The 27,947-nt window shown below is 53.7% G+C and overlaps 1 protein-coding gene and 1 pseudogene across 2 annotated transcripts; both read right to left on the reverse strand.

The window, feature by feature from the left end:
- Positions 1–43: 43 nt before the first annotated feature.
- DOC2B (double C2 domain beta) lies at positions 44–27,947 on the reverse strand (the record flags this gene model as incomplete). The annotated part of the gene is made up of 9 exons (XM_080713465.1): positions 44–180; positions 559–655; positions 1,835–1,916; positions 4,898–5,055; positions 9,153–9,279; positions 9,428–9,537; positions 13,594–13,668; positions 17,339–17,418; positions 27,590–27,947. The coding sequence occupies 9 exons, from the start codon at positions 27,945–27,947 to the stop codon at positions 44–46; spliced, it is 1,224 nt and encodes a 407-aa protein (XP_080569591.1).
- LOC308274990 lies at positions 10,020–11,974 on the reverse strand (annotated as a pseudogene). The gene is made up of 3 exons: positions 11,870–11,974; positions 10,776–10,925; positions 10,020–10,599 (listed from the first exon to the last, which is right to left on the reverse strand). The product of its transcript is annotated as an uncharacterized misc_RNA (transcript).

Below are 27,947 nucleotides of genomic sequence, written 5' to 3' on the forward strand. Positions count from 1 at the left end.
GACGCCCGGGCCGACCGTGCGGCGGGCGGCGGCGCGGGAGGGCTCAGTCGCTGAGCGCGGCGCCCGGGAGCTCACTGGTGAGCGTGTGCCAGCGCTCGATGCGCTTGTCCTTGTTCTTCAGACAGTCGAACCAGTGCTTCAGGCGCTCGCCCTTGGCACTGATGCCCAGAACCACACCACCTGCGGGGCGGCAGGGCACTCAGGGGCTGGCCAGTTCCCCGGGTGTGGCCAGCGTGCGACTTCCCACCCGGAGGTCCTGCCCTCTTCTACCGGGGCCAGAGCGGTGCCCAAGAGCTGCCATGCCCACAAGAGCACGGGGCCACGTGGGCTCAGAGTTCAGCTCCCTGTGAGATCCATGCAGCCCCCTCCCAGGCCGCGTTCCCTCTCTAGGGCTGGCTGTCACCACGTGGGACCGGCTGGACATGCCCAAGCCTCACACTGGAGAAAGGGTCCACGCCCAGAGGCGGGCAGGGGCCCTGGCCTGACCCGGGGCCATTGCTGCTGGCTAAACCTGGGATAGTCAGGGAAACAAACAGCATTTCTTTGGTTCACTCTTACCAATAAAATCGTTGGACTTTCCAATGTCATAATCCCAAACCGTGACCTCCAGGGTCTTCTTGGCCAGGTCTCCGTGCTTGATTTCGTAACAAAACTCCTGTGGCAGAAGAGGAGAGTTACGGTCGTGCCACCTGGCCCATAGGGCTCCAGGGGCAGGGAGGGCATGGGAGAGGGCGCCAGGGTGGTGAGCTCACCAACTCCCATGCTCCCCAGGCCTCAGGGCCGCCGGGTCCACGTGGCCTGGACACCTGCCCCATCGGCAGCCCCTGCAGGCCCCGCTGCCACTGCCCCACAGCCAGTGCAGTCCTTGGCACTCCGGCTTCGCCCTCCTTTTCTTTTGTTCTTTGTGTGTGTGTATGTGTGCATTGCTGGGGATTGAACCCAGTAATGTTCTACCTCTGAGCTACACCTCAGCCCGACTTTGTTGTTATTTTGAAACAGGGTTTGGCTAGGTGGCTGAGTCTCACTTTGTTGCTGAAGCTGGCCTTGAACCTGCATTGGTCCTGTCTCAGCCTCCCAGGTAACAGGATTACAGGTGTGTGCCACCACGCCTGGCTGCCCTTCTTTGTGGACCCTCCTCTCCTGCCAGCTTCTGGGACCCTCAGCATCTGGCCCGCCCCTGGAAGCAGGGTCAGGGTTAACCTGGGGCCTCTGCCCCAGTCACGGGGCCCCAGGTCTGTGTCTCCAGCTGCACCTCCCCTCTGTGCTGAGGACTTGGTGTCCACCTGGGCCCCTTCCCAAGGCATCCTGAGTCCTCATGCCCACCAGCTTCTCCTCCTCTTTTTCACACCCCTCCAGCCCTGTCACTTAGCAAGTGACAAGTTCTGTCAACCCAGTGATTCACTCAACAATTCCCTCTTTCCACCCTAATGTCCAACATGGACACAGTGTTGTCACCTGGAGCCTGTGAAGAGTGTCCCAGCCCTCAGCTGGGTCACCTGTTCACCTTGGTGTGGCTGGAGCCTCAGCCCCTGCCCCGCAGCTGGGGCTCCTGTGGCTGCTCCCCACCCTCTCTTTTAATTTTTTGGTACTGGGAATTGAGCCCAGGGGCTTTCTATTTCTGGCCTAGACTCCCAGGTCTCTTTATGTGACACAGGGTCTCGCAAAATTGTCAAGGGCCCACTAACTTGCCCAGGCTGGCCTCAAACCTACCATCCTCCCGTCTCAGCCTCCCAAGTACTGGGATTACGGGCTCTGTCCTGTCATAACACCTCCCACCTCGCCACTGCCCTGGGAACCCGGGTGCCCCTCAGGAAGCTCCTGTGGCTCCTTGTACCTCGTTGAACTCTGGGTTCAGGGTTTTCTTCTTTACCGCTGTCTTATGTTTGGATTTCTTGTCCACATCTGGCTTCAGGTACCTGGAATTATAACCAAGGGCACGCAGTGCTGAGAGGAGCCGTGGTGCAGATCCCCCGGGCTCGGGGGAGCTTCTGTTCCTTGGAGTCAAGGGCTGTCCGGGATGGCACTGCTTGTGGCAAAGATGAGTGGTGAATGGGTGAGCAAGTGGCTGAATGTGTCTGGTCCTGAGTTAACTAGGGAGGGCGGCCCTTGTTTCTGGAAGTATGACTTTTTCAAAGTCATATTTCCCACCAGAGAAAACATTTTTAGAGTTGGTCTCTTATTCAAGGGATTTTTTTTGTTTAGTTTTGGTACTGGGGATTGAACCCAGGGGTTTTCTACCTCCGAGCTACACCCCTAAGCTTTTTATTTTTATTTTATTTTTTATTATTTTGTGGTACTGGGGATGGAAGCCAGGGGGCTTCTACCTCTGGGCTACACTCCTAAACCTATTTTATGTTTTATTTGGAAACAGGGTCCCACTATGTTGCTGAGAGCCTAAGTAGCTGAGGCTGGTTTCAAACCAGTGGGATCCTTCTGTCTCAGCCTCTCTAGTACTGGGATTACAACCGTGCACCACCATGCCCAGCTCCCTAATCTTATTTTGAGATAGGGTTTCACTAAATTGTTGAGGCAGGCCTTGAACCTGCAATCCTCTTGTCTCAAACCTCCCAAGTACTGGGATTACAGGAATGTGCCTGTCTCAGAATAAAATAAAAAAGGGCTGGGGGTGTAGTTCAGAGGAAGAGCACCCTTGGTTTCCATTCCCAGTGCTGAAAAAAAGTTTAAACAAGCTGGATGTGTGGCACACACCTATAATTCCAATACTTGGGAGTCTGAGACAGGGAAATTGCAGAATTGCAGATTTGTGGCCAGTCTTAGCAACTTAGTGAGGCCCTCTACAACTTAGTGAGACCCTGTTTCAACATGAAAAAAGAAAGCCGGGTATGGTGATGCACGCTTGTAATCCCAGTACTTGGGAGCCTGAGACAGGAGGATCACAGCTTCATGGTCAGCCAGCCTCAGCTACTTAGTGAGGCCCCTTGCAACTCAGTGAGACCCTGTTTCAAAATAAATAGAGCTGGGCGTGGTGGTGCACGCTTGTAATCCTAGCATTTGGGAGGCTGAGACCAGAGGATTGCAGTTCATGGACCTCAGTTACTTAGTGAGGCCCTCTGCAACTTAGTGAGACTCTGTTTCAAAAAAATAAAGCTGGACGTGGTGGCACACACTTGTAATCCCTGCGCTTGGGAGGCGGAGACAGGAGGATCGCACAGGTTCAAAGCCAGCCTCGTTGGCTTAAGAAACCCTGTTTCCAAATAAAAATATAAAAAAACAGGTGTCTGGGAGTGTAGCCTAGAGGTAGAAGGGTTTTCAGGAACCCTACTACCACCCCCCCAAAAAAGAATTTAAAAAAAGAATAAAAAATAGGGAAGGGGGTGTAGCTCGGAGGTAGAATGTTCCTGGGTTCTATCCCCAGTACCACACACACAAAAAAATAAAATATTCAAAAAAATTGCATCCATACTGAACATGTACCAACTTTTCCCCTAAATAATACATAGAACAACTTTTTTTTTTTTTTTTTTTTTTTGCAGGTCTGGGGATGGAACCAGGGGCATTTGACCTCCGAGCTACACCCCTTGCCCTATTTTTTATTCTTTATTTTGAAACAGGGTCTCACTAAGTTGCAGAGGGTTTCACTAAGTTGCAGAGGGCCTCACTAAAGTAGCTGAGGCTGTCCGTGAACCGCGATCCTCTGGTCTCAGCCTCCTGAATGCTGGGATTACAAGTGTGCGCCACCACGCCCGGCTTTATAACAACTTTTTTATTTTTGGTACTGGGGATTGAGCCCAGGTGCATTCAGTCTCTAAGCTACACCCACAGCCCTATTTTACTTTTTATTTTGAAACAAGGCCTTGCTAAGTTGTGAGGGTCTTGCTAAATTGCTGATGCTGGTTTTGAACTTGTGATCATCCGCTTGTCTTAGCCTTCCAAGTACTGGGGTTAGGCATGGGTCACCACACCTGGCACAGTTTAACAACTACTTCCATACTCTTTACATTATAGTAGATATTACGAATAATCACAGAATGAGTTAAAGTATATGAGAGGATGCACACAGGTTAGGTGTAAATACCACACAATTTTTTTGGGGGGTGGTACTGGGTTCCTGGAAGCCCTTCTACCTCCGGGCTACACTCCCAGACCTATTGTATACTTTGTATTTGGAAACAGGGTCTCCTAAGCCAGCGCAGGTGGCTTTGAACCTGCGCGATCCTCCTGTCTCTGCCTCCCAAGCGTGGGGATTACAAGCGTGCACCACCACGCCCAGCCCACACAAAAATTAGGCACCTATGGATTTTGGTCTGGGGGGGGTGTCCTAGAACCAAGTCCCTGAGGGAACTGAGGGATGACTGTACTGTCTTGGCTGGGGTGGTGGTAACAAGATAGTACGTGTTGGTTAAACTTCAAACAAGGAAAAACTGATTTCAATCTGAGTACCACAAAATAAAATAAAATAATAAAACAGGGCTTGAGGCATAAGTCAGAGGTAAAATCCCGTGGGTTCAATCCTCAGTACCATAAAAAATAAAATAAATTCAAAAGAGGGCTGGGGGTGTAGGTCAATGGTAGAGCACCCCTTTGTTCTATTCCCAATACCACACACACAAAAGAGAAATTCACCACTTTTGGGTGGTGAGTTAAGAGAACCCCAATTTGTTTTTAAGTCAGGTTTATTACGATATAATTTGCCGAGCTGGGCATGGTGCACACCCTTACTTTTTATTTCTAAATAGGGTCTCGATGAGTTGCTAAGGGGCTTGCTAAGTTGCTGAGGCTGGTCTCAAACCTGCGATCCTCCTATCTCAGCTTCCCAGTTCTGCTGGGATTGCAGCGGTGAGCCCTGGGCCTGGCTTGAGTTCCCTTCTTTGATCTTCGGTTGGAAGTTTCTTTCCTGGGTGGGGGGTAGCAGGCAGCGGCTGGGCCGCACACTCACGTCTTCACGTAGGGGTCCGAGTAGCCGTTGGCATCCATGGCAGCCAGGTGTGCACACCTCACAATGCCTACCAGCAGGCCCTGCTTCTGTGAGCTGTATTTGAGGGAGATGAGGATGCGGCCTCGCTCCTCCAGGGACTTGTCCTCCATCTTGTCCACCTGGGGGGTGGGTCAGTCACTCAGAAGTCCCGCCCGCTCCACCCCTCAGCTGCCAGGGACTCTGATCCTGAGCCCGGCCACCTGCCACCGCACCCGCCTCATGGGGCCCTGTGAATGACCTCAGCCCTGTCCTTGCGGCCTCTGTGGGGTCTCAGGAAAAGGCCCAGTGGCCACACACAGCCTGCTGGGAGGCAAGTGCCCTGCCAGCCCACCTCTGGGGTGTGCCCTGGAGCCCCTCAGGAGAGCACAGAGATGGAGCTTTGTCCCTCCCCAACCTCAGGCCACCAGGGCTGCACAGTGAACTGCCCAGTCCACTTCTGGGCCCCCGCAGTGCCCCAGTGCCAGGCCGAGGCACCTCCCGCCCATCCCTGCCCAGCCAGCTGGGTACTGCTCTGCTCCTTGCCCCTTCGTTCTGGCTTCTGTCACCTGCCCCTCTCATCAGCCCTCTGCCCACCCAGGCATGCGCAGCTTGAGCCCGTCCCCTGAGCGCTCCCCCTAGGACTCGGCTTCTCTATGCATGCCCAGCCTTGCCCACCACTGAGCGCTGCCTGGCACCGACATGAGTCCCCCCCCCTCACGTGACTACATCCAAATCTTCCTGGAACTGAGACCTCTGCGAGGTGAGGGAAAGGGATGCTTAGCAGGGAGGATGTGCCTATGGCCCGCAGGCTGCCTTTCTCTACTCCTACACCCAGAGCAGACATGACTAATTGATCACAGGATTCGCTCTGGGCCCCGAATGCAGCCTCAGCATCCTTCTCAAGCCAGTGGTCAGGCAGCCATTACCAATGGATCAGGCTGGATGTGTGAAATTGAACCATCTGCCATGCTGGCTGAGGGCTCTGTGTCCAAGGGCCCACTAAACTGTGGCACTTGTGCTTGTGTATGTCTGCATGATGTGTGAAAGTTGAACAGTATGTGTGTGTATGTGTGTGTGTATATGTAGATGTATATCTGTATACATATATATACACACACACATATATATATATAAATTTTGGCATTTTTTGTGGCACTGGGGATTGAACCCAGGGGTATTCTACTTCTGAGCTACAATCCCAGTCCTATTTTACTTTTATTTTCAAACAAACAGGGTCTTGCTAGGTTTATGAGAGTCTCATTACTTGCTGAGGCTGTTCTCAAACCTGTGATCCTCCTGCTTTATCCTCCAAGTATTGGAATTACCAGTGTGTGCCACAATCTCTAACCTAAACACTATATATGAGCAGGGATATTTTCTGTTGTTCTTTTGGGTATGAGATATACTTTGGGTTGTTTCATTTGAAGTCAGCTAAACTAGGCATTGTTCAGGTTTTTAAAAAAATTTTTATTAGGTGATGAAACCCAGGAGCGTTCCACCTCTGAGATATAGCCCAGCCCTCTTCTATTTCTTTCCTTTCTTTTTTTTTTTTTTGCAGGTCTGAGGTTAGAAACCTAGGGGCATTCAACCTCTGAGCTACACTCCCTGCCCAATTTTTTATTCTTTAATTTGAAACCGGGTCTCACTGAGTTGCAGAGGCCTCACTAAGTAGCTGAGGCTGTCCGTGAACCGTGATCCTCCAGTCTCGGCCTCCCAAATGCTGGGATTACAAGCGTGCGCCACCACGCCCGGCTTCTTTCTTTCCTTTCTATTTTTTCTTTCTCCTTTCTTTTCTTTCTTTCTTTCTTTCTTTCTTTCTTTCTTTCTTTCTTTCTTTCTTTCTTTTTCTCTCTCTCTTTCCTTCCTTTCTTCTTTTTTGCAGTATCAGGACTGAACTTAGGGGTATTCTACTCGAAGTTACGCGCCTAGCTCTAATTTTTTTTTTTTTTTGGTGGTACTGGGGATGTAACCCAGGGGCCTTCTACCTCCTCTCTATACTCTCAGATCCATTTTATATTTTATTTGGAAAGAGGGTCTCACTAAGTTGCTGAGAGCCTCACTAAGTAGCTGAGGCTGGCTTCGAACCTGTGCGATCCTCCTGTTTCAGCCTCCCAAGCGTGGGGATTACAAGCATGTGCCACTACGCCTGGCCCTATTTTTTTTTTTTTTAATTCTTTATTTTGAAACAGGGTCTCACGGAGTTGCGGAGGGCCACACTTAAGTAGCTGAGGCTGGCCATGAACTTGCCATCCTCCCGTCTCTGCCTCCCCAGGTCTGGAAGTACAAGTGTGCACCACCATTCCTGGTTTTCTTTCATATTTTGAAACAGAGTTTCACTAAATTGCTGAGGATCTTAAGTTGTTGAGGCTGTCCTCAAACATGTAACCCTCCTATCAGCCTCTCTAGTACTGGAATTACAGGTGTGCAACACCACAACCGGCTTTGCTTAGTATTTACTTACAACAAATAGTGTATATGATTGTGAAATCTAGAAGGTACCACCAGGCCTGGGGGTGTAGCTCAGTTGTAGAACTCTTGCCTACCAATGTGCAAGGTCCTGGGTTCCAGCCTTAGTATTAAATTAAAAATAAATAAATGAGCCAGGTGTGGCGCACGCTTGTGATCCCAGTAGTTGGGAGGCTGAGACAGAAGGATCACAGGTTCTTGGTCAGCCTCAGCTACTTACTGAGGCCCTCCACAATGTAGTAAACCCTGTTTCAAAATAAAGAATAAAAATAGGGCTGGGGGTGTAGCTTGGAGGTAAAATGCCCCTGGGCTCCATCCCCAGTTTCATAAATAAATAAGTAATAAATAAAATGTCTTCATTTCTGAGAGGTTTCCCTGAACTCCACACTGAGGTCACTGTGTGTCCCCAAATTGGGCAATAAGCATGCAGCCACCTGCAGCGAGACTCGGCAGGGTCCAGCTCTTGCCCTGGGCACAGGCACACACTCACCTGCCCTCACAGAGCACACTCACACATGCCCTCCACGCGCCCACACACGCAGGCCGCACACCGCGTGCACGGGGCTGCTCAGCGCAGGGCCACAGCGACCCCATTGCTGCCGCTGCCTTCCTGAGTGATACAGATTGTTTGGGAGAATGGGGTTACCTGTGGTTCGTGACTAATAATAAAATGGAAAAGGTTATATCCGTCACACAAATGTCTGTGAGTGGGAGAGAATGTGACAGCAAAATAAGATTTGATCAGGTTATGCAAAAGGTGGGTCGGGCTTATCCTGGCCACGCTGCCTGGTTTCTAGGCCTTGGCTTGGGCTGAGCTTGCTGCCAGGCTGGCTCACAGAGATGGCTGCCGGGCTTTGTCCTTCTGGGGACTCCTGACAGTCCCCCAAGCCTTTTTTTTTTTTTTTTTTTTTTTTGCAGTATTTGGGATTGAACTCTGAGCTACACCCCCAGCCCTATTCTTTAGTCCTTTTTTTTTTTTTTTTTTTTAACCCAGGGGCATTTTACCTCTGAGCTATATACCCCCAGCCCTATTTCCTATTCTTTATTTTGAAACCGGGTCTCACTAAGTTGCAGAGGGCCTCACTAAGTAGCTGAGGCTGGCTGCAAACCGCGATCCTCCTGTCACAGTCTCTCAAGTGCTGGGATTTCAAGCGTGCACCACCACGCCTGGTCTCCCTTTCGACCAAGGTGAAGTCAGGGCTGTGGAGAGAAGGGAGGGCGGGGAGGGACAGAGACAGAGACTAGGGAGGCTCAGCTGCAGCAGCCGGCCAGGGGGCAAAATTGTTCTGACATCATTTTCAAACAATTGCAATTTATAGGAAAGAATGATTTGCTGTCTCCTCTGGGCACCTCACAGGCACTTCAAGTCTAACACGTTCCAGCTGAGCTGAGCCCTGGTGCCCTGCTGCTCCTAGTTAATGCTGCCTGTGTGCCCGTTGCTCAGCCCCACTCGCCTGCCCGGAGGTCCAGCTGGTGTGCTGGCCCCCACCAGGGCTGTGCTTAGCTCCTGGCCAGTCCTGGCCAGTCCTCCCTCTTCTTCCAGCCATTCTGAGCCCAGGAGGCAGCAAACCTGTTAAAATGTCAGCAGATCGATACCTGTGCGGGGGGGCCCTCCTGTGGTCCCCGGGACCTCCACCTCCTGGGGCGGGCCTCCCTGTGCTCTCTGCTCACTCGCCAGCCCTGTGCCTCCAGCAAGCACCCTCCACCACACAGGGGCTCAGCAGGTGTCCTGCGGCCCGAGCCCGGCAGGGAGGAGCCCGCGCCCGCTCACCGGCAGCTGCTTCTCCAGGCAGATGCTGAATGTCTTGGTGTGGTTGGGTTTCAGCTTTTTCAGGGGCACGCGTGTCTCCCCGATGAACTCGTTGTGGCGGAATTTGTCCTCATCACACACAGAGATCCTGGGGGACAAGGGGCACAGCCAGCACCTCAGCCACGTGGGCACCTCCAGCTGCCTCCAAAGTCAGGGGTGTGCAGATGGTGGGGTGCGGGTGGGGCAGCGGGCCCTGTGAGCAGCGCTGGGGTGCAGGTGGCCGGGCCCTCACCTACCGAAGGGTCTTGCGGATCATGTCCTCGTCTGTGATCCCGTAGTAAGTGAGGGTCTCGTTCCACGTGGGGTTCAGAGTGTTTCGCAGAGTTTTTGTTCTGAGCTTATTTGCCTGCAGAAGGGAAAACAATCTTATTGGGAATAAATGAGTGTGGGAGGCAGAATAACGGCCGCAAAGGTGGCCCAGCCTCATCCCGGGACCTGTGGCGTGCTCTTTTCGGTTTGTGTGGTACTGCTTACTCTAACACTGAGCTGAAGTACTGGGGCTGGAACCCAGGGGCATTCTACCTCCAAGCGACACCCTCAGCCCCATTTTTATTCTTTATTTTGAAACCAGGGCTCACTGATTTGCAAAGGACCTCACTAGCTGAGGCTGTCTGCGAACCGCGATCCTCCAGTCTCAGCCTCCCAAATGCTGGGATTACCAGCGTGAGCCACCACGGCCCACTCATTTTCATTTTTTCCCCAGAAAATCTAAAGATAAAAATACAATATAGGTCTTTATTTTAAAATATGCATAATTATATAATTAAAATTAATTTAACACAATATGCAATTCAGAAATGTTGAGCTGCCCAAACTACAGCATCTTTTCTATCGAGGGATCAGGGTGAACCCAACCCTCCAAAGCACTTCTTCGGGCACGCAAAACATAGGACTAACAGGTTTAGCCTGCTCCTCTCCCAAAGGTGACAATCTAGCAATGCCACATAATGTATGAAAAGGACCCACGGTGTCTCCTGGCCTGTCGGCAAAGCCTCCAGTTTCTTCATCTTGGAATGCCAAGAGGAAATGACCAAGTTTCTATTAATCCAATGAAGCCTTCCAATTATCTTGAGGGAAGCCAATGCCCACTATGAATAGCATGCATCTGGTCCCTTCTCTGGCCTTCCATGGAGTCCACCTGAGGGTAACTGGTTCACAGAGCCACCAAACAAGTAAAACAGAATTTACTTGATGCAACTGACTAGTAATAGCCAGGAATTCTGTGCAACGATGGATCTGTCCAGTGTGGGATTCAGAACCTGGTCTCAACCAAATCCACCATCGAAGTTCATACAAACTAAAACAAATTCAGTCGCCTCTCCACATTGATGGCATCAGGTCCCTCCCCGAGCTCCCCAACAGAGCCAAGGCTGCCACGGCACAGAAGGAGACTGGGGCCAATCCCTCCCTGTTTACTAACTGGCTTTTCACATCCCCTGAAGCAGCTGGTCTGCGGCTGCACCGTGTCCAGCCCTGTCTTTTAGACGGGCTCCTCTGCCCGGGTGTCCCGTGTGTGGCTACAATCCCCACAGGGCAACGCCCAGCAGACCATGAACTCCAGTTAGAGCAGCTGCTTGGTGGAACCCTGTGTCTTTAGCAAAAGGGCCAGCTTCTTTTTGTAAACTCTGAACATATTCCACAACCTTATTTGTCAATAACATTAATACTATCATACAGAGAAGGAATGTGGGCAGCACTAAGAGTAGATAGGGAGCGCGTAATGTCCACCGCCGGCTGTCTTCTCACCACTCACGTCACCGTCACTACAGGCCCAACAGAGCCGCTTGGACCCAGACGCTCAGACAGACGGCGTTGGTCATCGTCTTTCTTTTTGAGCCACAGGATGTGACGTTACTTCAGTAAAAGGTTGACAGTGTGTCAGACTTAATAGTTACCTCTGTCAGTGGAATGCCCTGTAACTCCAGAACTAGGGAGGACTGCAGGTTGGAGAATGGTCTCAGCAAAGCGTAAGACTCAGCAAACTAGCAAGACCGTTGTCTGAGAGCGAAAAAACTATTTATTTGTTTGTTTACTTATTGTGGTACTGGAAATTCTGCCTCTGAATTACCCCCCAGCCCTGCTGTATTTTGAAGCAGAGCCTTGTTAAATTGATCTTGAACTCACCAGGCGCGGTGGCACACACCTGTGATCCAGTACTGGGGAGGCTGGGATAGGAGGATCACAGGTTCGTGGCCAGCCTCAGTTGCTTTCTGAAACTCAGTGAGATCCTGTTTCAAAAACAAAAAATAAAAAATAGGGCTGGGGGTATAACTCAGAGGTAGAATGCCCCTCGGTTCGATCCCCAGTACTGCAAAAACCAAAATAAAAAAAATTGGTCTTGAACCTGTGATCCTCCTGTTTCAGCCTCCCAAGTACTAGAATTACAGGAGTGCATCCCTACACGCGGCCCTTTTTATTTTATTTTGAGGCATGGTTTTGCTAAATTGTCCAGGCTGGCCTCAAACTTGCGACTCTCCTGCCTTGGCCTCCAGAGTTGCTGGGATTACAAGACTATCTTACTGAGCCCAGCGGTGGCTATGCTACCTGACATGCAGAGGCAGACTGAGGCGCACCACGCCCGGCTCTAGACATCTTTCTTCTAACCCAGTGAGACCTAGGTCAGAGTTCTAAGCCCCAGAGCGGCAACACAGTAAATGTGTGTTTCTTGGAGCCACTACGTTGTGGTCAGCTGCAGTGGCCACGGGAAGCTCAGTGGGGTGCCGCCTCCTCCTCCTGGGTCCTGGTGGTGGGGTGTGGGTGCTGGCTGCCAGGGGCCCAGCCATGGAGCGGGTGCCTCTCCTGGAGTGCCAAGCCTGCCCTTCCTTGCCTCGCTTTGGTCCACCCTCTGCTAGAGAACGCCTCCCGAGGGGCCTGCTCGGGCTAGAATATCGTGGGAGATTTCTCCACTCCCTCTGCGTCTGCGTGCTCCGTCATCCAGAATGGGAAGAGGTGGCCACACAAATTGGAAGTTACTGTCCACTCCATCCTCCTTATAGAGAATCACAGAGCATCCTATCAACACATTAAAGGCTCTGGTAAATTCTGCAGTCAAAACACCCATTTCATAATGCTTTTTTTTTTTTTTTGGTAGTACTAGGGATAGAACCTAGGGGCATTCAACCTCAGAGCCACACTCCCAGACCTATTTTATTGTTTATTTTGAAATAGGGGCTCACTAAATTGCATAGGACCTCACAAATTGCTGATGCTTGCTGTGAACCTGTGATCCTCCTATTTCAGCCTCCCAAGTATTAGCTTCACAGTATTTCAAAGTGTTAGTGGACACGAACTCTAAATCCTCTTTTTTTCTTCTTCATATAATATTAACTTCCAGCTGAGATTGCTTCTTCCTCACCGAATTACTCTGCTTTAGTACTGGGGATTGAACCTAGGGGCATTCTGCCTCTGAACTATACCCTGGTTCTATTTTTTCACTTTTTATTCTATTTTTGTGGGGCTGGGGATTGGGCTCAGGGGCATTCTATCTCTGAGCTACACCCCCAGCCCTAATTTATTTTATTATTTTTTTATTTTTTTGTGGTGGTACTGGGGTTCCTGGAAGCCTCTCTACCTCTGGGCTACACTCCCAGACCTATTCTATACTTTTTCTTATGTGGAAATAGGGTCTCCTAAGCCAGCAAGGCTGGCTTCGAACCTGCACGATCCTCCTGTCTCTGCCTCCCATGCACGGGGATTACAAGTGTGCGCCACCACACCCGGCTATAATTTATTTTTTATTTGGAAACAAGAGTCTTGCTAGGTTGATGTGAGCCTCACTAAGTTGCTGAGGCTGGCTCCAAAACTGACCCTCCTTGAGCCAGGCATGATGACGCACGCTTGTAATCCCAGCATTCAGGAGGCTGAGACCGGAAGATCACACTTCTCGGACAGCCTCAGCTACTTGGTGAGGCCCTTTGCAACTCAGTAAGACCCTGTTTCAAAAAATAAAAAAATAAAAAGACTAAAAAACAGGCTGGGGGTGTAGCTCAGGGAAACAATGCCCCTGGGTTCCATCCCCAGTACTGAAAACAAAAACAAAAACAAAAACAAAAACACAAAAAACTGACCCTCCTGTTCCAGTCTCCCAAGTACTGGGATGACAGGTGTGCATCATCATGCCAAGCTTACTTTTTATTTTGAAACAGGGTCTCGCTAAGTTGCTGAGAAACTCACTTAGTTGCTGGGGCTGGCCTCAAACCTGCCACCCTCCTGTCTTGGCCTCCCAAGGCCTGGGATTACAGATGTGATCCTCACCCCCAGCTGGAGCTGGCCTGGAAATTCTTGGAGCCCCACCCCTCAGCACATCAATAGTGCCAGTGCCAATTCACAAGGCCCTAGAAGGTGGGGGGTGGAGGAAGGGGCTGGCTGAAGTCCACAGCTTGCAGGCCGGGTGGCCCCTCACCTTACTGGCTCCTGGCAGCAGGTGCAGCTTGACGTAGGGGTCTGCCAGCCCGTTGTGGTCCATCGGCTTCAGGCCCTGAATGGACAAGAGCAGGCAGTGTGAATTGGAAATCAGGAGAGTGGCCCGGGCTTAGGTGCCTGAGCCAGCAGAGGCCACTGGTCCTCTGGTTTCCTGCGGGGTCTATCCGCAGCAGGGTCCTCTTCCCAGAGCACTCTGCCACACACCCCAGCGGGGAGCCTGAGGGCGGCTCAGTGCCGTGGCCTTCCACCCCAGGGCAGCCACCTGGCCTGCTGCCTCTCCTCCTAGTCATGGAAGCCAGGGGACCATCTTGCTTTGCGTAGACCTCATGCTCCCTCTTTGGCTTGGCCCCTTCTTCCTCTTCTGGACATCCCTTGCCCTCTTTCAGCGGGGCCTTCCCTCCCTCTACCCACAAACGTGCTCCCCCCCGTGGCCGTGGAGTGCTCCAGGTCCTAGGGGAACACTGCAGGGACCAGGCTCGACCTCTCTTGAGGTCACAGGCTGCCGGCCACAGAGGGTCCCTCCATGAGATGGCACCCTCACTAAATTTGTTTCCTGTTCTCTTGGAAAACTCAGGTGCACACAGCTGGGGAGCAATGGAACCACAGGTAGAGGGCCAGCTGACCTCGGGCAGACGCTTGCTTCTGGAAATTGCAGTTTCCCTTCTGAGGTGTGTACAGGGATGCAGGTAGGGAGACAGCTGCCGCTGCGGGGCAGAGCTGCCGCCAGGGACTTGAGGCACAGGCATGGGGAGGGGGGCAGCGCCCTGGCTTGGAGCGCTGCTGCAGCAGACAGGTCTGACCTCAGCCCCTGCACTTATTAGCTGCAGAGAAGGCAAACTCCTTTGTGTCTCCAACTTTATCGTCAGTGGAAGAGGCTAGTAATCCAACCCCCTTGTGGGAGCAAAGAGGGGGTGCTGGGCTTCTGGGCAGCGTGTCCGCTCCCTCCCCTGCCAGGCCAGGCCTCTTGGAAGAGGCTGGGGAAGCAGCCAGGGGCAGGGCGGCCGAGCGGCTCAGCTGGGCTACAGCTCTGGGCCTGCCCTTCCTAAGCTGGCTCCGCTCCTGGCCTCCCGCCCTGGCATCACCTGGGAACCTGCTGCCAGGTGGGGAGGGCTGAAGGGCTGCGTCAGATTTCTACTTTTTTGTTGTTGTTGCTACTGGGGATTGAATACAGCTACCCTCAACCCATACACCCAGACTTTTTTATTTTTTGAGTTTTTTTGGTGGTACTGGGGATGACCCAGGGGCTTTCTACCTCCAGCCTACACTCCCAGAACTATTTTATATTTTGTTTAGAAATGCTCTAAGTTTCTGAAAATCTCACTAAGTAGCTGAGGCTGGCTGAGAACCTGCGATTCTCCTGTCTCAGTCTCCCAAGTACTGGGATTACAAGTGTGCGCCACCCCACCTGGCTTATTTTTTGTTTTAAAACAGGGTGTCACTAAATTGTTGAGCTGGCCTTGAACCTATGATCTTCCCATCTCAGCCTCCTGAGAACTGGGATTTCAGGGTGGGGGAGGCATGGAGAGGGCAGCCTGGCTGCTATTGGCTCTGATGGGACAGAGAGGCGTTGGGTCTCCCCCCAAAACCCAGGTCCCTGCCATACCTGGGTCCCTCAGAGATATGGCTGGCAGTATTCAGGAAAGGAGCTTTCTAGATTGTCAAAGCAAAGGCTGGAGTGTCACTCAGCCTAAAGAAGGGGCTCCTAGCTGGGTGTGGTGCACACACGTGCAATCCCAGTATTCAGGAGGCTGAGACAGGAGGATCCTGGTTCGCAGACAGCCTCAGCTACTTAGTGAGGCCCTCTGCAACTCAGGGAGACCCTGAGGTATAGCTCAGAGGTAGAATGACCCTGGGATCCATCCCCATTACTGCAAAAAACAAAAACAAAAACCACCAAAAAACAAAACAAAACAACAAAACAAAAAACCCAAGAAAACAAGAAGGAAGGGGAAGGAGCTCCCACACAGGCCTGGGGACATCGTCTGAGTGAGATCACCTGGGCACAGGAGGCCAAGCGCTGTGTGAGTGTGAGTGCACCTGGGGAGGCCCCTGGAGTAGGCAGACTCCTTGACGGGCCCGGGCAGAAGTGGCGGGTGGAGCAGGCCAGGGAGTTCAGCCGCTGCAGAGCTTCAGCCTGGCACAGCACGGACAGGGATGCTCTGGAGATGGATCCTGCCCGATGGAGCACAGTGGCACACACGTGTGTGTGTGTGTGTGTGTGTGTGTGTGCGTGTGCGCGCGCGCGCGCGCGCGCACATGCGCATACGCACATTATAGTTACTGGCAGTTCTCTCAGAAGATGGTTACGATGGTCAAGTTTACGCCTGTACATTTTGCACAATTCAGCGACAACTGGGGCCAGGGCCATGGTTCTGCTGCGGTTTCCCAGCCCCTTTGGACACGAGTGCCACCCAGCTGCTGTGCACTGTGCAGGCAGACGTGGGCTCCGGGACCACGCTGGCCTGGAGCGCCCGGCCGGGACGGTCAGCCCTGCTACACACACTCCCTTGGGTTGGGGGTCTGGCGGGGGGCACAGCCCCCAGAGGCCCTGAGAGGTTCCCAGCATCAACCCTGCTGCAGCTCCTACGAGGGGGCCCCTGCTCCTCCCACGCCTGCACCCCTTCCCTACAGAGATGGATTACAGAGGGGACTGAAGAACAGGAGCGGTGCGGACCAAGGCCTCCACTCCTCTGATGTCTTCAGAGCTGTACCCCAAACAGACTCGCACATGTGTGCACAGCAGCATCCATGCAGACCTGTGCACACACACAGTTCTCACACATTCACGGGCACACACCAGGAGATGGGGAGAAAGGCAGGGGGGCCCTGGTGCCTAGGAGAGGAGGAGGAGGGGTGGACTCTGGCCAGTGTCCCCAAGCTTGGACAGCCTCTACAAAGCTGGGTGGAGGGAGAGGAGCTGGGGGTCTGTGTGGCCCTGCAGCCTGGCCTCCGCCTTGGCCATGCTGGGGGGTCAGCAGATGGTCAGCTTTCTTCCTAGGGGTAGGTCTACGTGGGCCCCGAGCCACAGCCTGGAGGGTCAACGTGGCCCCTGGCATCAAAGTGCTCATGGCGGTCTGTGCAGAGTGGCCCAGGCTGGGCTGGGCGGGAGCCCAGGGTGGTCCCGGCAGCCTGCCCCTCTGGGTGGGCATAGCACCAAGGGCTACCCTCAGCTGCAGGGTGGGGAGGGGGCGAAGGACTGCCTGCAGGTTGGGGTCTGGTCCAGGAGGCTCTGCAGGAAGCGCCGTCTGAGCTGGGGGCTCTACTGGCCACAGGGGCCCTTACCTTGCGAGAGAACATCAACTTTGGCACCTTCCTCCCAGAAGGAGCCACGTGGCGGGGGATGGAGGGAAGAGCGCGGTTGAGAACACAGAGATGACCCCACTGGCTCAAGGGCAGAGCTGCTGGGCGGGGAGACACCCACAGCCAGCCCGGGGATCCTGGAGCTGGGGGCATGGTGAGGAAGCCCAGCAGCAGATCCAACCTCGCCTGTGGGCCAGGACCCCTCCTGGCCTCCACACGCTGCTCCCCTTCCTTCAGCTCCTCCCAAACGCCTTTGGGGGAGTGGGCAGCTGAGCAGGTTTGAATCTCCTCTCTGCACTGTGCCCCACACAGCACAGACAACACGAAACCTGGACGGGAGGGTGAGCAGGACTGGCCTCCACAGCCTTGGCCCTTGGGCAGCGGCCACAGCTGAGGGCAGACCCCGGGGCGGGCGCGGGGCTCACCTTGGCCTTGCCGATGGTGCAGTGCAGGGCGTTGTTCTCTTGGTCGTAGAGCAGGCTGAAGTCCAGCGTGCCCAGGGCGGCTGTGGACAGAGAAGGGCACGGCTCACCCTCCCCTGCATGGCTAGATGAGCCCCATGGTTTTTTCTTGTTTTTTCAAGATTCAAAAGATTTAAGATCGCCGGGCGTGGTGGCGCACGCTTGTGATCCCCGCGCTTGGGAGGCTGAGACAGGAGGATTGCACAACTTCAAAGCCAGCCTCAGCTACTTAGTGAGGCTCTCAGCAACTTAGTGAGACCCTGTTTCCAAATAAAGTATAAAATGGGTCTGGGAGTGTAGCCCAGAGGTAGAAAGCCCCTGGGTTCCACCTCCAGTACCACCAAAAAAATAAAAAAGATTTAAGATGGGTGTGATGGCACCCACCTGTAATCCTAGTATTTGGGAGGCTGAGAGCTGAGACAGGAGGATCATAGGTTTGAAGCCAGCTTTAGCAACTTAAGGAGACTGTTTTAAAGTATAAAAATACAGAGGGCTGTGGGATGTAGCTCAGAGGCAGAACGGCCCTGAGTTCAATCTCTAGTACCACACACATGCACCCCAAAAATATTTGGGAAGCTGGCACAGGACAAAGATGCTCTTCACAGCCCTCTGAATATCTGAATATGCAGAATCGGTATGAAATGGGGCAGCAACTGCGACTTCACAGAACAGCAGTCACTCAAGTCAGAGTCCCAGGCGCTCACCCCAAGTGCCCCTGGGCCCTCTGGACACTAGCTGTCACTCTGCTCCTGTCTTTAGGGTGGCTGAACACACTGAAAGCAAAATCATTGTCATTTTTACTTATTTTCTTCTGGGGATTGAATCCAGAGGTGTTCTGCCTCCAAGCTACAACCCCAGCCCAATTTTAGTTTTTTATTTAGAAATAGGGTCTCACTAAGTTGCTGAGGCTGGTCTTGAACCTTCGATCTTCCTGTCTCAGCCTCACAACTACAGGGATTATAAGTGTGCCATATAAGCCACCATGCCCAGCTTCATTTTTGTTTTTATCTTTATTTTGTGGTACTGGGGACTGAACCCAGGGGCATTCTACTCCAGCCCTATTATTTATTCTTTATTTTAAAACAGGGTCTCAATAAGTTGTGGAGGCCTCACTAAGTAGCTGAGGCTGGCCGTGAGCCTACGATCCTCCTGTCTCAGCCTCCTAAGTACTGGGATTACAAGCGTGGGCCATCATGCCTGGCTGACTATGCAGTTTTCACAGTGTTTCTGTGCACTGCTGGTTCACTAAGGACACAGGTACAATCAGGTTCAAATTTATAACCAGGACCTTCACCATAACCATCACAATCCACAAAGCATGTGAATAAACACGAACATGTGGGATTACATGCCTGTAATCCCAGCACTTGGGAGGCTGAGTCAGGAGGATTGCAGGCTCGAGGCCAGCCTCAGCTACTTAGTGAGGCCCTCCGAAACTTCATAAGACCCTGTTTTAAATGAAAAATAAAATAGGGCTGGAGGTGTAACTTGGAGGTAGAACACACCTATGTTCAGTCCTCAGCAACAGATACATGTGTACACATGTGCATGCGCACGCGTACACACACACACACACACACACACACACACACACACACGAGACTGAAATGCGGAACTGGGAGTATAGTTCAGTGGTTGAGCTCTTGTCTAGCATGCACAAGGTCCTAGGTTCAATTCCCAGCACTGGGCGGAGAGGATACAAAACTTGAAGTGCTGCAAAAGGAAAATTAAGTCTACATACACGAAGCTGGGTGTGGTGGCGCATGCTTGTGATCCCAGTACCTGAGAGGCTGAGACAGGAGAATCTTAGGTTTGAGGTCAGTCTCAGCTACTTAGTGAGGCTCTCAGCAACTGGGTGGGAGCCTGTTTCAAAGTAAAGAATAAGAGGCCGGGCGTGGTGGCTTGTAAGCCCCGCGCTTGGGAGGCGGAGACAAGAGGATCGTGCAGGTTCGAAGCCAGCCGCGCTGGCGTAAGAGACCCTGTTTCAAAAATATAAAATAGGTCTGGGAGTGTAGCCTGGAGAAGGGCTTCCAGAAACCCCAGTACCACAAAAAAAAATAAATAATAAATAAATAAAGAATAAGAAATAGGGCTGGGATGGAGCTCAGAGGTGGAATGCCCCCGGGTTCAATCTTCAGTAGTGCAAAAAAAGAGAAGTCTATATACATGAACAATAAAACCATTTTTTCCAGGTGACAGGAAAAAGTATAAAGTTGTACCACTAAATACATATATTTTTCTCAACAGCCAGGAACAACCCAATCCACCAGCTGAGCACCGCCTGCCTGTCAATCCATCATCACCCTCCCATCTCAGCTTGTCTCCCTACATTCCAGATGATGAGCCAAGGCTCAGAGAGGCTTGCGTCCCCCCAACGCCCGTGAGTGGGCGTCCGAGTCGCAGCCAGGTGGTCAGCTCGGGGTGTGGCCCTTAGCTCTGTGCCGCTGGCCGGGCCACTGCCGCGCTCACATGTACTGGCTTCCCACCCCCACGTGCGACTGCTGACCTTGCCCCATGCCTCAGGTCCCCTCGCCTGCACAGCATCAGGAGGGCTGTGTGGCTCGGCAAAGGCTGCAGGGCTCTGAGCGGCTGCAGCCCCTGGCTGAACAGCTGATCCCGTCAGATCCCCGGGGAACACTGGGCTGCATTCCTGCTCTTTCTGGCCCCCTGGGTGGGTGGGCTGCAGAGTCACCTGGGTCCCCACTCTGCTGACCCCATGTCTTCCAAAGACATCAGCGACTCCCAAGGGCCGGGCAGAGGTGCGGCAATAATTGGGTGCAGCTGCCACCCTAGGGGCCATCATACGAGGCAGCTGTGGCCTTCCAGGGCCAGTGGCTCCCAGAAGGAAGGGTGGCAGTGGCGGGGAAAAGCTGGGGACAGTCAGTCCCCAGACAGCGAGGCGCGCAAGCCTGGGTATCTTCAGAAGCCCTGACCCTGTTCCCGAGCTACTCGGCTGGTTAACTGCTGTCTATCCACCCACACCTTATTTAAGAGTGTTACAAAATGCTAGACCCCAGAGACGCAGACAGCTGCACAGCAGGTTCCTGTCCCGGGGAAAGCACAGAAGAAAGGGACTCTTCCCAGCAGAGTCTGTGGCCAAGAGCTGTGGGCTGGTGGAGGCCAGAGCGCCTCGCTGCGACCTAGGAAGGCTTCCTGGGTAGTGCTTTGTCTGAGCCAGGAAGGACCGCAGGAGTTGGTCAGTGGCCCCGGGGGGCCAGGGGAGGGCACACCCTAGCCACAGGCCACCGCAGGGGGCTTGGTGGCTGGAGCCTTGCGGGAGAGAAGCGGCCAGCCCCGACCATGCCCAGCACTGCTTTCTGTGACAGGACAGCTGAGGAGGTGCGTGGGGCCCACACATTGGCGCCCGGCCCTGGGCTGGCTGCACCTGCAGACCCCAGGCCAGCCAGGTGGAGGCCTGCTGGCGAAGCTGGACTTCTTTCCCAGGTGACACAGTGGAGCTGTATCTGTCTGCTCGCCAGACCCCACGGGGCAGGCCCAGGGCGGGCAGGACACCTGATTTCCCCCTGGTTCGAGTCCTAAATTCGCTGTGTGAATTAGGTCTCACCTCTTTGTGCCTCAGTCTCCCCCAATGCAAACTGGAGATGACAGGAGTGTCCCCTTCATGGCCTGCAAGCGCCCTCCTTACAGCAAGTGCTCAGCGGGTAATCACAGGAGCAGCAGAGCCATTTAGGCGTCTATTCTAGATAACTGTGCTGGTCCCCCTGAGACCTATTCCGGGAGGAGCCTGCTCTAAACTGGATCGCCCTCTCCCTGCCCGTGGGGACAAGATATACGTGTGGCACTTCAGCTTGTGTGAGTGACTCGGGGCCGCCATACAACCCAGCCGTACCCTCCTCAGCATCTTTCCAAAGGGACTGAAGTTAGCGTACATAAAGCCAGGCCCGGGGGCATGCACACTTAAAATCCCTTGCTTGGGAGGCTGAGACAGGAGGATCACAGGTTCGAGGACAGCCTCACCAAGTAGTGAGCTCCTCATCAACCTAGTGAGACTGTTTCCAAATAAAAATAATAAAACAGCTTAGAGGTAGAAGGCCTCTGGGTTTAATCCCCAGTGAGACACACACACACACACACACACACACACACACACAGAGTCAAGACCTATGGTACTCTTCCCGAGTGGAGAATGTGCTTTAGTGATAATCACATTGGGCCGCTTGCTTTTTCCAGCGCCCACCTGCTCAGGTGGGCAGGTGCGGGTGCTGTGGGCGAGGCACACATCCCTGTCCCTGTCCACTAGGACAGCAGCGCCTCTGCAGGAACACCCTTCAAAGCTGCTGATTTTGCACCACAGCCCATCGATTTGCTGCTCAGTCCCAGCCCACCTGTTCCTGAGACTTGGACCCTCAGGCAGGGCCTTCCTTGTCACCTCTGTGAGACCAGAGAAGAGCAGGTTCTCAGTCTCCTCGGGGCCCACCCAAGCTAACTGGTTTCCAGCGGCTCATCTCAGTGAGAAGAAAACACAGCATGGCGCCTGTCTCCCAGCTCAGAGGAAGAACAGCCAGCAAGACGGAGGGGCCCCTACTCCCAGGCAACACAGCTCCAGGAGGAAGGGGCCGCATCTGCTCTGCCTGGCCCTGGCTAAACAGGGCTCTGAGGCTGCCCCGCATAAAGCTGGCACCTGTCATCACTTCCTGGGGAGGAAGAACAGGCATGGTGCATCCCTGGCGTGGGACTGACGAGTTTCTTTGAACTCCACTGAAAGTTCTGTAGGAAATACTAGCTTAAACTGGCCAGGGTGGTGTACACCAGTAATCTCAGTACTTGGGAGACAGGAGGATCTCAGGTCTGAGGCCAGCCTCAGGAATTTAATGAGACCCTGTTTCAAAATAAAATAAGGCTGAGGGTATAGCTCAGAGGTAGAATGCCACCTCTGAGTTTAATTCCTAACCCCCTCCCCCGACAAAAGAAAAAGAAATACTAGTTTATAAGAAGCTCACAGCCACCTGTAATGCACACCTGTAATCCCAGTACTTGGGAGGTTTGAGACTGGAAAATCACAGGTTTGAGGACAGCCTCAACAACTTAGTGAGACCCTGTTTCAAAATAAAAATAAAATAAGGCTAGAGAGTGTGGCTGAGAGTTAGAATGCCCTGACATTGTCCCCAGCACCCTCAAGACAGAAAATAAGCAGCAGCAGCAGCAGCAGCAGCAGCAGCAGCAGCAGCAGCAGCAGCAGCAGCAGCAGCAGCAGCAGAAGCAGCAGCGGCGGCAGCGGCCACAGCCTTGAGAGATTGCAGCAGGGAGCGCTCTTAGGGAACATATGTGTATGGTCCAGAGTGTTCCCTTCCCTTGTGGAGACATGAGGCTCAGAACGGGAGGTGACCCAGGAGGCCCAGCAGAGCTTGATAGCTTCTGCCTTTAACACATAGTGCATTCTGGGGAGTGTGTGTTTGCCAAAATCTTCGGAAGCTGTAACAAGAAACGAGAGAAAAGCAGGGCCGCTGCAGGGATGGGCGCGTGGCTGGTGCCCAGGAAGGGCCCTGGAGTTGGGAACGTGGCCAGGGCCAAGGTGGAGGCGGAGGCCCCGCAGGGGAGCCGCAGGACCCGGCGCCCTGCCCTTGCGGCCACTCGTCACATGGCCAGACTAAAGTTTACAGCTTTGGAACAATAATGCGGGTTGGTCACTAATGGGCCTTTGAGAATTGTCACTCACATGTAGATAATTATAGAGCTGTAATGGGGCTAATTCAGAGAGAATCAAGCCCAAGGCCCTGTTGGTTCCTCTAAGACTGAGGAGGCCCCAGCTCGGCCGGCGAGAATGACAGCCTCACTAGGACCTTGGCTCCACCTGGACTTGCCTGACCCGGACACCCTTGGGGAGAGGAAACCTGTCCTGGTTTAGTGAGACACTGTGTAAAAATAAATAAATAAATAAAAAGGGCTGGGAGGTATAACTTAGTGGTTGGAGCACCCCTGGGTTCAAATCCCTAGAACCGCAACAAAACAAAAACAAAATCTTAGAAAATGATCACAGTTGAAAGCACTCCGTGGTTGAGGAAACTGAGGCCCACGCTTGTAAACCCAGTACTTGGGAGGCTGAGACAGGAGGATCGCAGGACAGTGGCCAGCCTCAGCTACTGAATGAGGCCCTCTTCAACTTAGTGAGACCCTGTTTAAAAAAAAAAAAGAATAAAATAGAGCTGATGGTGTAGCTTGGAGGCAAAATGCCCCTGGACTCCATCCTCAGTACCACAATAAATAAATAAATAAATAAATAAATAAATAAATAAATAAATAAATAGGCTGGGGGTGTAGCTCAGAGGTAAAATGCCCCTGAGTTCAATCCCCAGTACCACAAAAAAACAACAAAAAAGAAAGTTCAAGTCCAGCCTTAGCAACTTAGTGAGACATTGTGTTGAAATAAGAAAATAAATAAATAAAAAAGGGCTGGGAGGTATAATTCGGTGGTTGGAGCATCCCTGAGTTCAATCCCTAGAACCACAACAAACCAAAAACAAAAACTTGGAAAAAGCTCACAGCTGGAAGCACTCCGCGGTTGAGTCTGAGGCTCTGAGTAAGGCACTGCGGGAGACAGACGTTCTTATAGCCCCTGCCCCCTGGGGGGGGGTTGTTCATAATTCTCTTTATTCCCTTGCTTTAACTCGTCCAAACTCAGCTCAACCTCCTCTGTGTGGTGTTCCAGGCCTTCTGCGGTGATCGCTCTGGCTTTCGGCTCAGTCTCTCCCCTGGGCCTCGGCCATGTGGCTCTCCACGGAGCCTCTGGGCCGTGTGTCAACACTTCAGGACACCCGCACACACACAGCTGTCCCCTTTCTCTTTTCTCTCAGCCTCTGGGCCACTCCTGGGTCCTGGTTTCCATGAACACCCTGAGGTTGTGTCCGAGGCATGCTCGAATCCCTCTCTGTGCTCAGCATAGTGTCATCATGTTTAATGTATAAAAATAAAATGACAGCTGGACACGGTGGTGCACGCTTGTAATTCCAGTACTTGGGAGGCTGAGACAGGAGGATCACGGTTTGAGGCCAGCCTCAGCTATTCAGGCCCTTCACAACATAGTGAGACCCTGTTTCAAAATAAAAAGAATTTAAAAAATAGAACAGGGTATGTAGCTCAGAGGTAGAATGCCCCTGGGTTCAATCCCCACTACCACCAAAAAATCAAAATAAATAAATAAAATGACAGGCCTGGGCAGAACCCCACTGAATTCTAAAGAGGTTCTAGACTCGGAAGAAGGGGAGCCACATCTTGTATAGACTGGACTCTGCCCCCAGTCAAGAAAAAGGAAAACTTTTGGTGTGGATGTACCAATTCCTCATAGACCCTCATGGGCATCAGTCCAGGGCAGGGTTAATCACGGGGATGTGATGTGATTCCAGCCAATGAGACGAAAGAACAGGTCTCCTGGGAACTTCTGTCTTATTCTGAGGAGCTAGGGTTAGAACCCAGGGCTTCATGAATGCAAAACAAGTACTTACCACTGAGCTATACCCGCTTCTTGGAGTGGTTTCCTTTTTTTTTTTTTTTTGCATTGGGGATTGGACCCAGGAGTATTCTACCTCTAAACTACACCTCCAGCTCTATATTTACTTTTGTGTGTGTGTGTGTGGTACTAGGGATGGAACCCAGGGGCATTCTACCTCCAAGCTATACCCCCAGCCCTATTTTTTATTCTATATTTTGAAACAGGGTCTCACTGAGTTGCAGAGGGCCTCACTAAGTAGCTGAGGCTGTCTGCGAACCGCGATCCTCCCGTCTCAGCCTCCCCAATGTTGGGATTACAAGTGTGTGCCACCACGCCTGGCTAGGAGGTAGAATGCCCCTAGGTTCAATCCTCAGTACCATTAAAAAAATGTGATTTGGGGAAGAAACCTTATCAAATTTAGGACTTTATTGTTACATGCCATGCCTGGACTCACACGGATCACCCTGGAACAAGAGGGTCCTGCTCAGCGGATAGAGGCTAATGGCTTCATTAGGACCTCGGTTTGCACCCAGACATTTCTCACCCCTGCACCCTTGGGAATAGACATTTTAGGCTGACTTTCAGCCTAAGAGGAAAAGAGCTGGCCAAGTGGAACAAAGGACAGAAGCATGGCCACTAGGGTGCTGAGGAGCTGCTGCAGCACGCACCCTGGGGCCACAAGCCCTCCCCTGTCTTCCTTGCTTCAGCCTTTTTTTTGGGGGGTACTGAGGATTGAACCTGGGAGCATTTTACCTCTGAGCTACATCCCAGCCCTGTTTTGTTTGTTTGTTTGTTTGTTTTTTACTTTTTGTGGTACTGGGGTAAAAACCCTGGGGCCTTCTACCTCTAGGCTATACCCCCAGCCCTATCTTGTTTTAATTTGGAGACAGAATCTTGCTAAGTAGCTGAGAGCCTCATTAAGTTGCCGTGGCTGTCCTTGAACCTGTGATCCTCCTCTTTCAGCCTCCCAAGTACTAGGATCACAGGCGTGGGCCCCTGTGCCCTGTTCAAAGCCACTGCGAGTTGGTTTTCCACTACACGCAACCCGAAGCATCCAAGGAACTGCAGCTTTGTGAGACAGAAGGTTCCCAAGTAGAGACAGGCGGCATGTCAGCAGGGGCAGGATGCGCAGCTGGGGTGGGTGGCCTGTCCAGAGGGGACAGTCCGTCTGGGACTCCTTGGAGGGGAAGGTGAGGCGCTCCTCATGCCAGAACTCTGGCTTTTCTCTACAAGGTCTGCTGGGAACCTGTGGGTTCCGAGCACGTGCGCGGAGGTGACTAACAAAGAATGCTCTTTAAAGAGGGAGGAAAGGCCGAGCAAATAAACAGCACTTCACTCTGAGCTTGGACAACAGAGCGCCCGCCCTCGTTTTGTTTTGTCAGAACAGAGATAATCCAATAATTAGGGCAGCGAATAGCATAACCCTGGCTAAAGCCGTAATGAACCATCTGGCTTGAATCACTTAGGCTTATTCTAGGGATCTGGTTGTCAGAGTTCAGAGGAGGTGCCGCCTGGGGTGCTGGCTGCAGAGTGGTCCCCTAAACCTTTCCCCCACGGACAGGAGCCAAGATTTCTGTGCTCCTAGCCACTGATACCAGCAGGGGCCACCCTTCAAGGAGCCAGGCTCAGCCCAAGCCAGAGCTCAGCCATCTCCTTAGCTCTACCCTGGGAGCCTGGTGATATGGGTGTGGCCAGCCCAGTTTAAGCTGGCAGAAACCGCATCCAGGACTGTTTGGTACCAATGACTCCAAAAGAGCCTCCCTCCGCTAGGCACCGTGCTCCCGCCGCTCCTCTTTGCCCCACTCCTTGCTCCTTGGACAGCACTGTGAAAGAGCTGTGGATGCCAGACATTAAAGACGGGGCTGCCGCCTGCCTTGGACTCTCTGGTTTCCTCCTCACCTGTGGGTTCGGGGACAGCTAAAAGAGATGACTGGGTTTCTCCACTCTTGGCTGTATGTCATCCAGGGGCCCTCTGGGAAATGGGGAGGGCGGCCTGAAGCTCAGGCAAAAGTCTAGATCAAACTGCTTGCTCCCTTGGAGAAGAGAGGATGCTACAGAGAGGACTGGTCCCCACCTCTTACCCCCGGGGGGGGGGGGGCTTTGGATCCAGAGCAACCAAAGGGCTGAGTTGGGTCCCAGTTAGGGTCTCCCAAGAGGCCAGTCGGTAAAGGGGTGAGCTGTGCACAGGGCGCCAGGAGCTGGGTGTGGGGGCAGATCCGGGGCACAGCCCTGCCCACGACGAGCTCTCCCGACCCAGTTTCCCCAAGCAGGTGGAAGGAGAGGACTGTTACTTAGCCTGTCCTCCCAGCACCGGGCCCGAGAAAGTGCGCCGCGGGCGGCCGCCGAAGGCCCCTCCCGGGGTGCGGATGAGGTCTCTGCGCCGGGGGCACAGTTGACCCCCACCTTCAGCTCCCGGGGGCGCAAGCTGCCGAGGGACCCCAGGCCCCGGCGCCAGGCAGGCCCGGGCTGCTCGCGGTCACCGGCAGCGCGGGGAGGGGCCGGGCCCGCCCTGGGGTCCTGGGGTCCGGCCGCGAGGTCCGCGCGCCCCGCGGCCGGGCGCTCACCCGGGTTGCCGGGTCTGCGTGGCGCCTTCCCGCCCGGTGCCCGGGCAGTCCCGGGGGGCGCGGGGCCGGGCTCCGGGGGGGGCGCGGGCTCGGCCGGCGCGGGCGCCACAGGTGGGCGCCGCAGGGGGGGCCCGGGACCCCGGCCGGCCCCGCAGCAACTGGTGTCGGCGCCGCCCGGGCGCGGCCGGCGAGTTGCAAACTTACTGCAGTCGTCCGACTCGTCGCCGTCGGCGTCGGGCTCGTCCTCGGGCGGCCGCGCGGGCGGGGGCCCGGGGGGGCCGGGGGCGCCGGGCGGGGGCCCGGGCGGGCTGGGCGGGCCGGGGGCGCAGGCGCCGCGGGGCCGGCCGGGGTCCTCGCCCGCGTCCCGGGCGCCGTCGGGCGGGCTGCGGCGGGCCGCGGCGGGGGGCGCGGGGGGCGCGGCGTTGGGGGGCAGGCCCCGCGGGAAGCGGGGGAAGTAGTCGGAGATGCGCTTGATGGGCCGGATGGGGCCGGGGCACACGTCGATGGCCATATGCTCCTGGATGCTGATGGCCGCCTTCTCCCCGCGCCGCCGGAGGGTCAT

Source organism: Muscardinus avellanarius, assembly GCF_963383645.1.
Source record: "Muscardinus avellanarius genome assembly, chromosome: 16".
Taxonomy (NCBI): Eukaryota; Metazoa; Chordata; class Mammalia; order Rodentia; family Gliridae; genus Muscardinus; species Muscardinus avellanarius.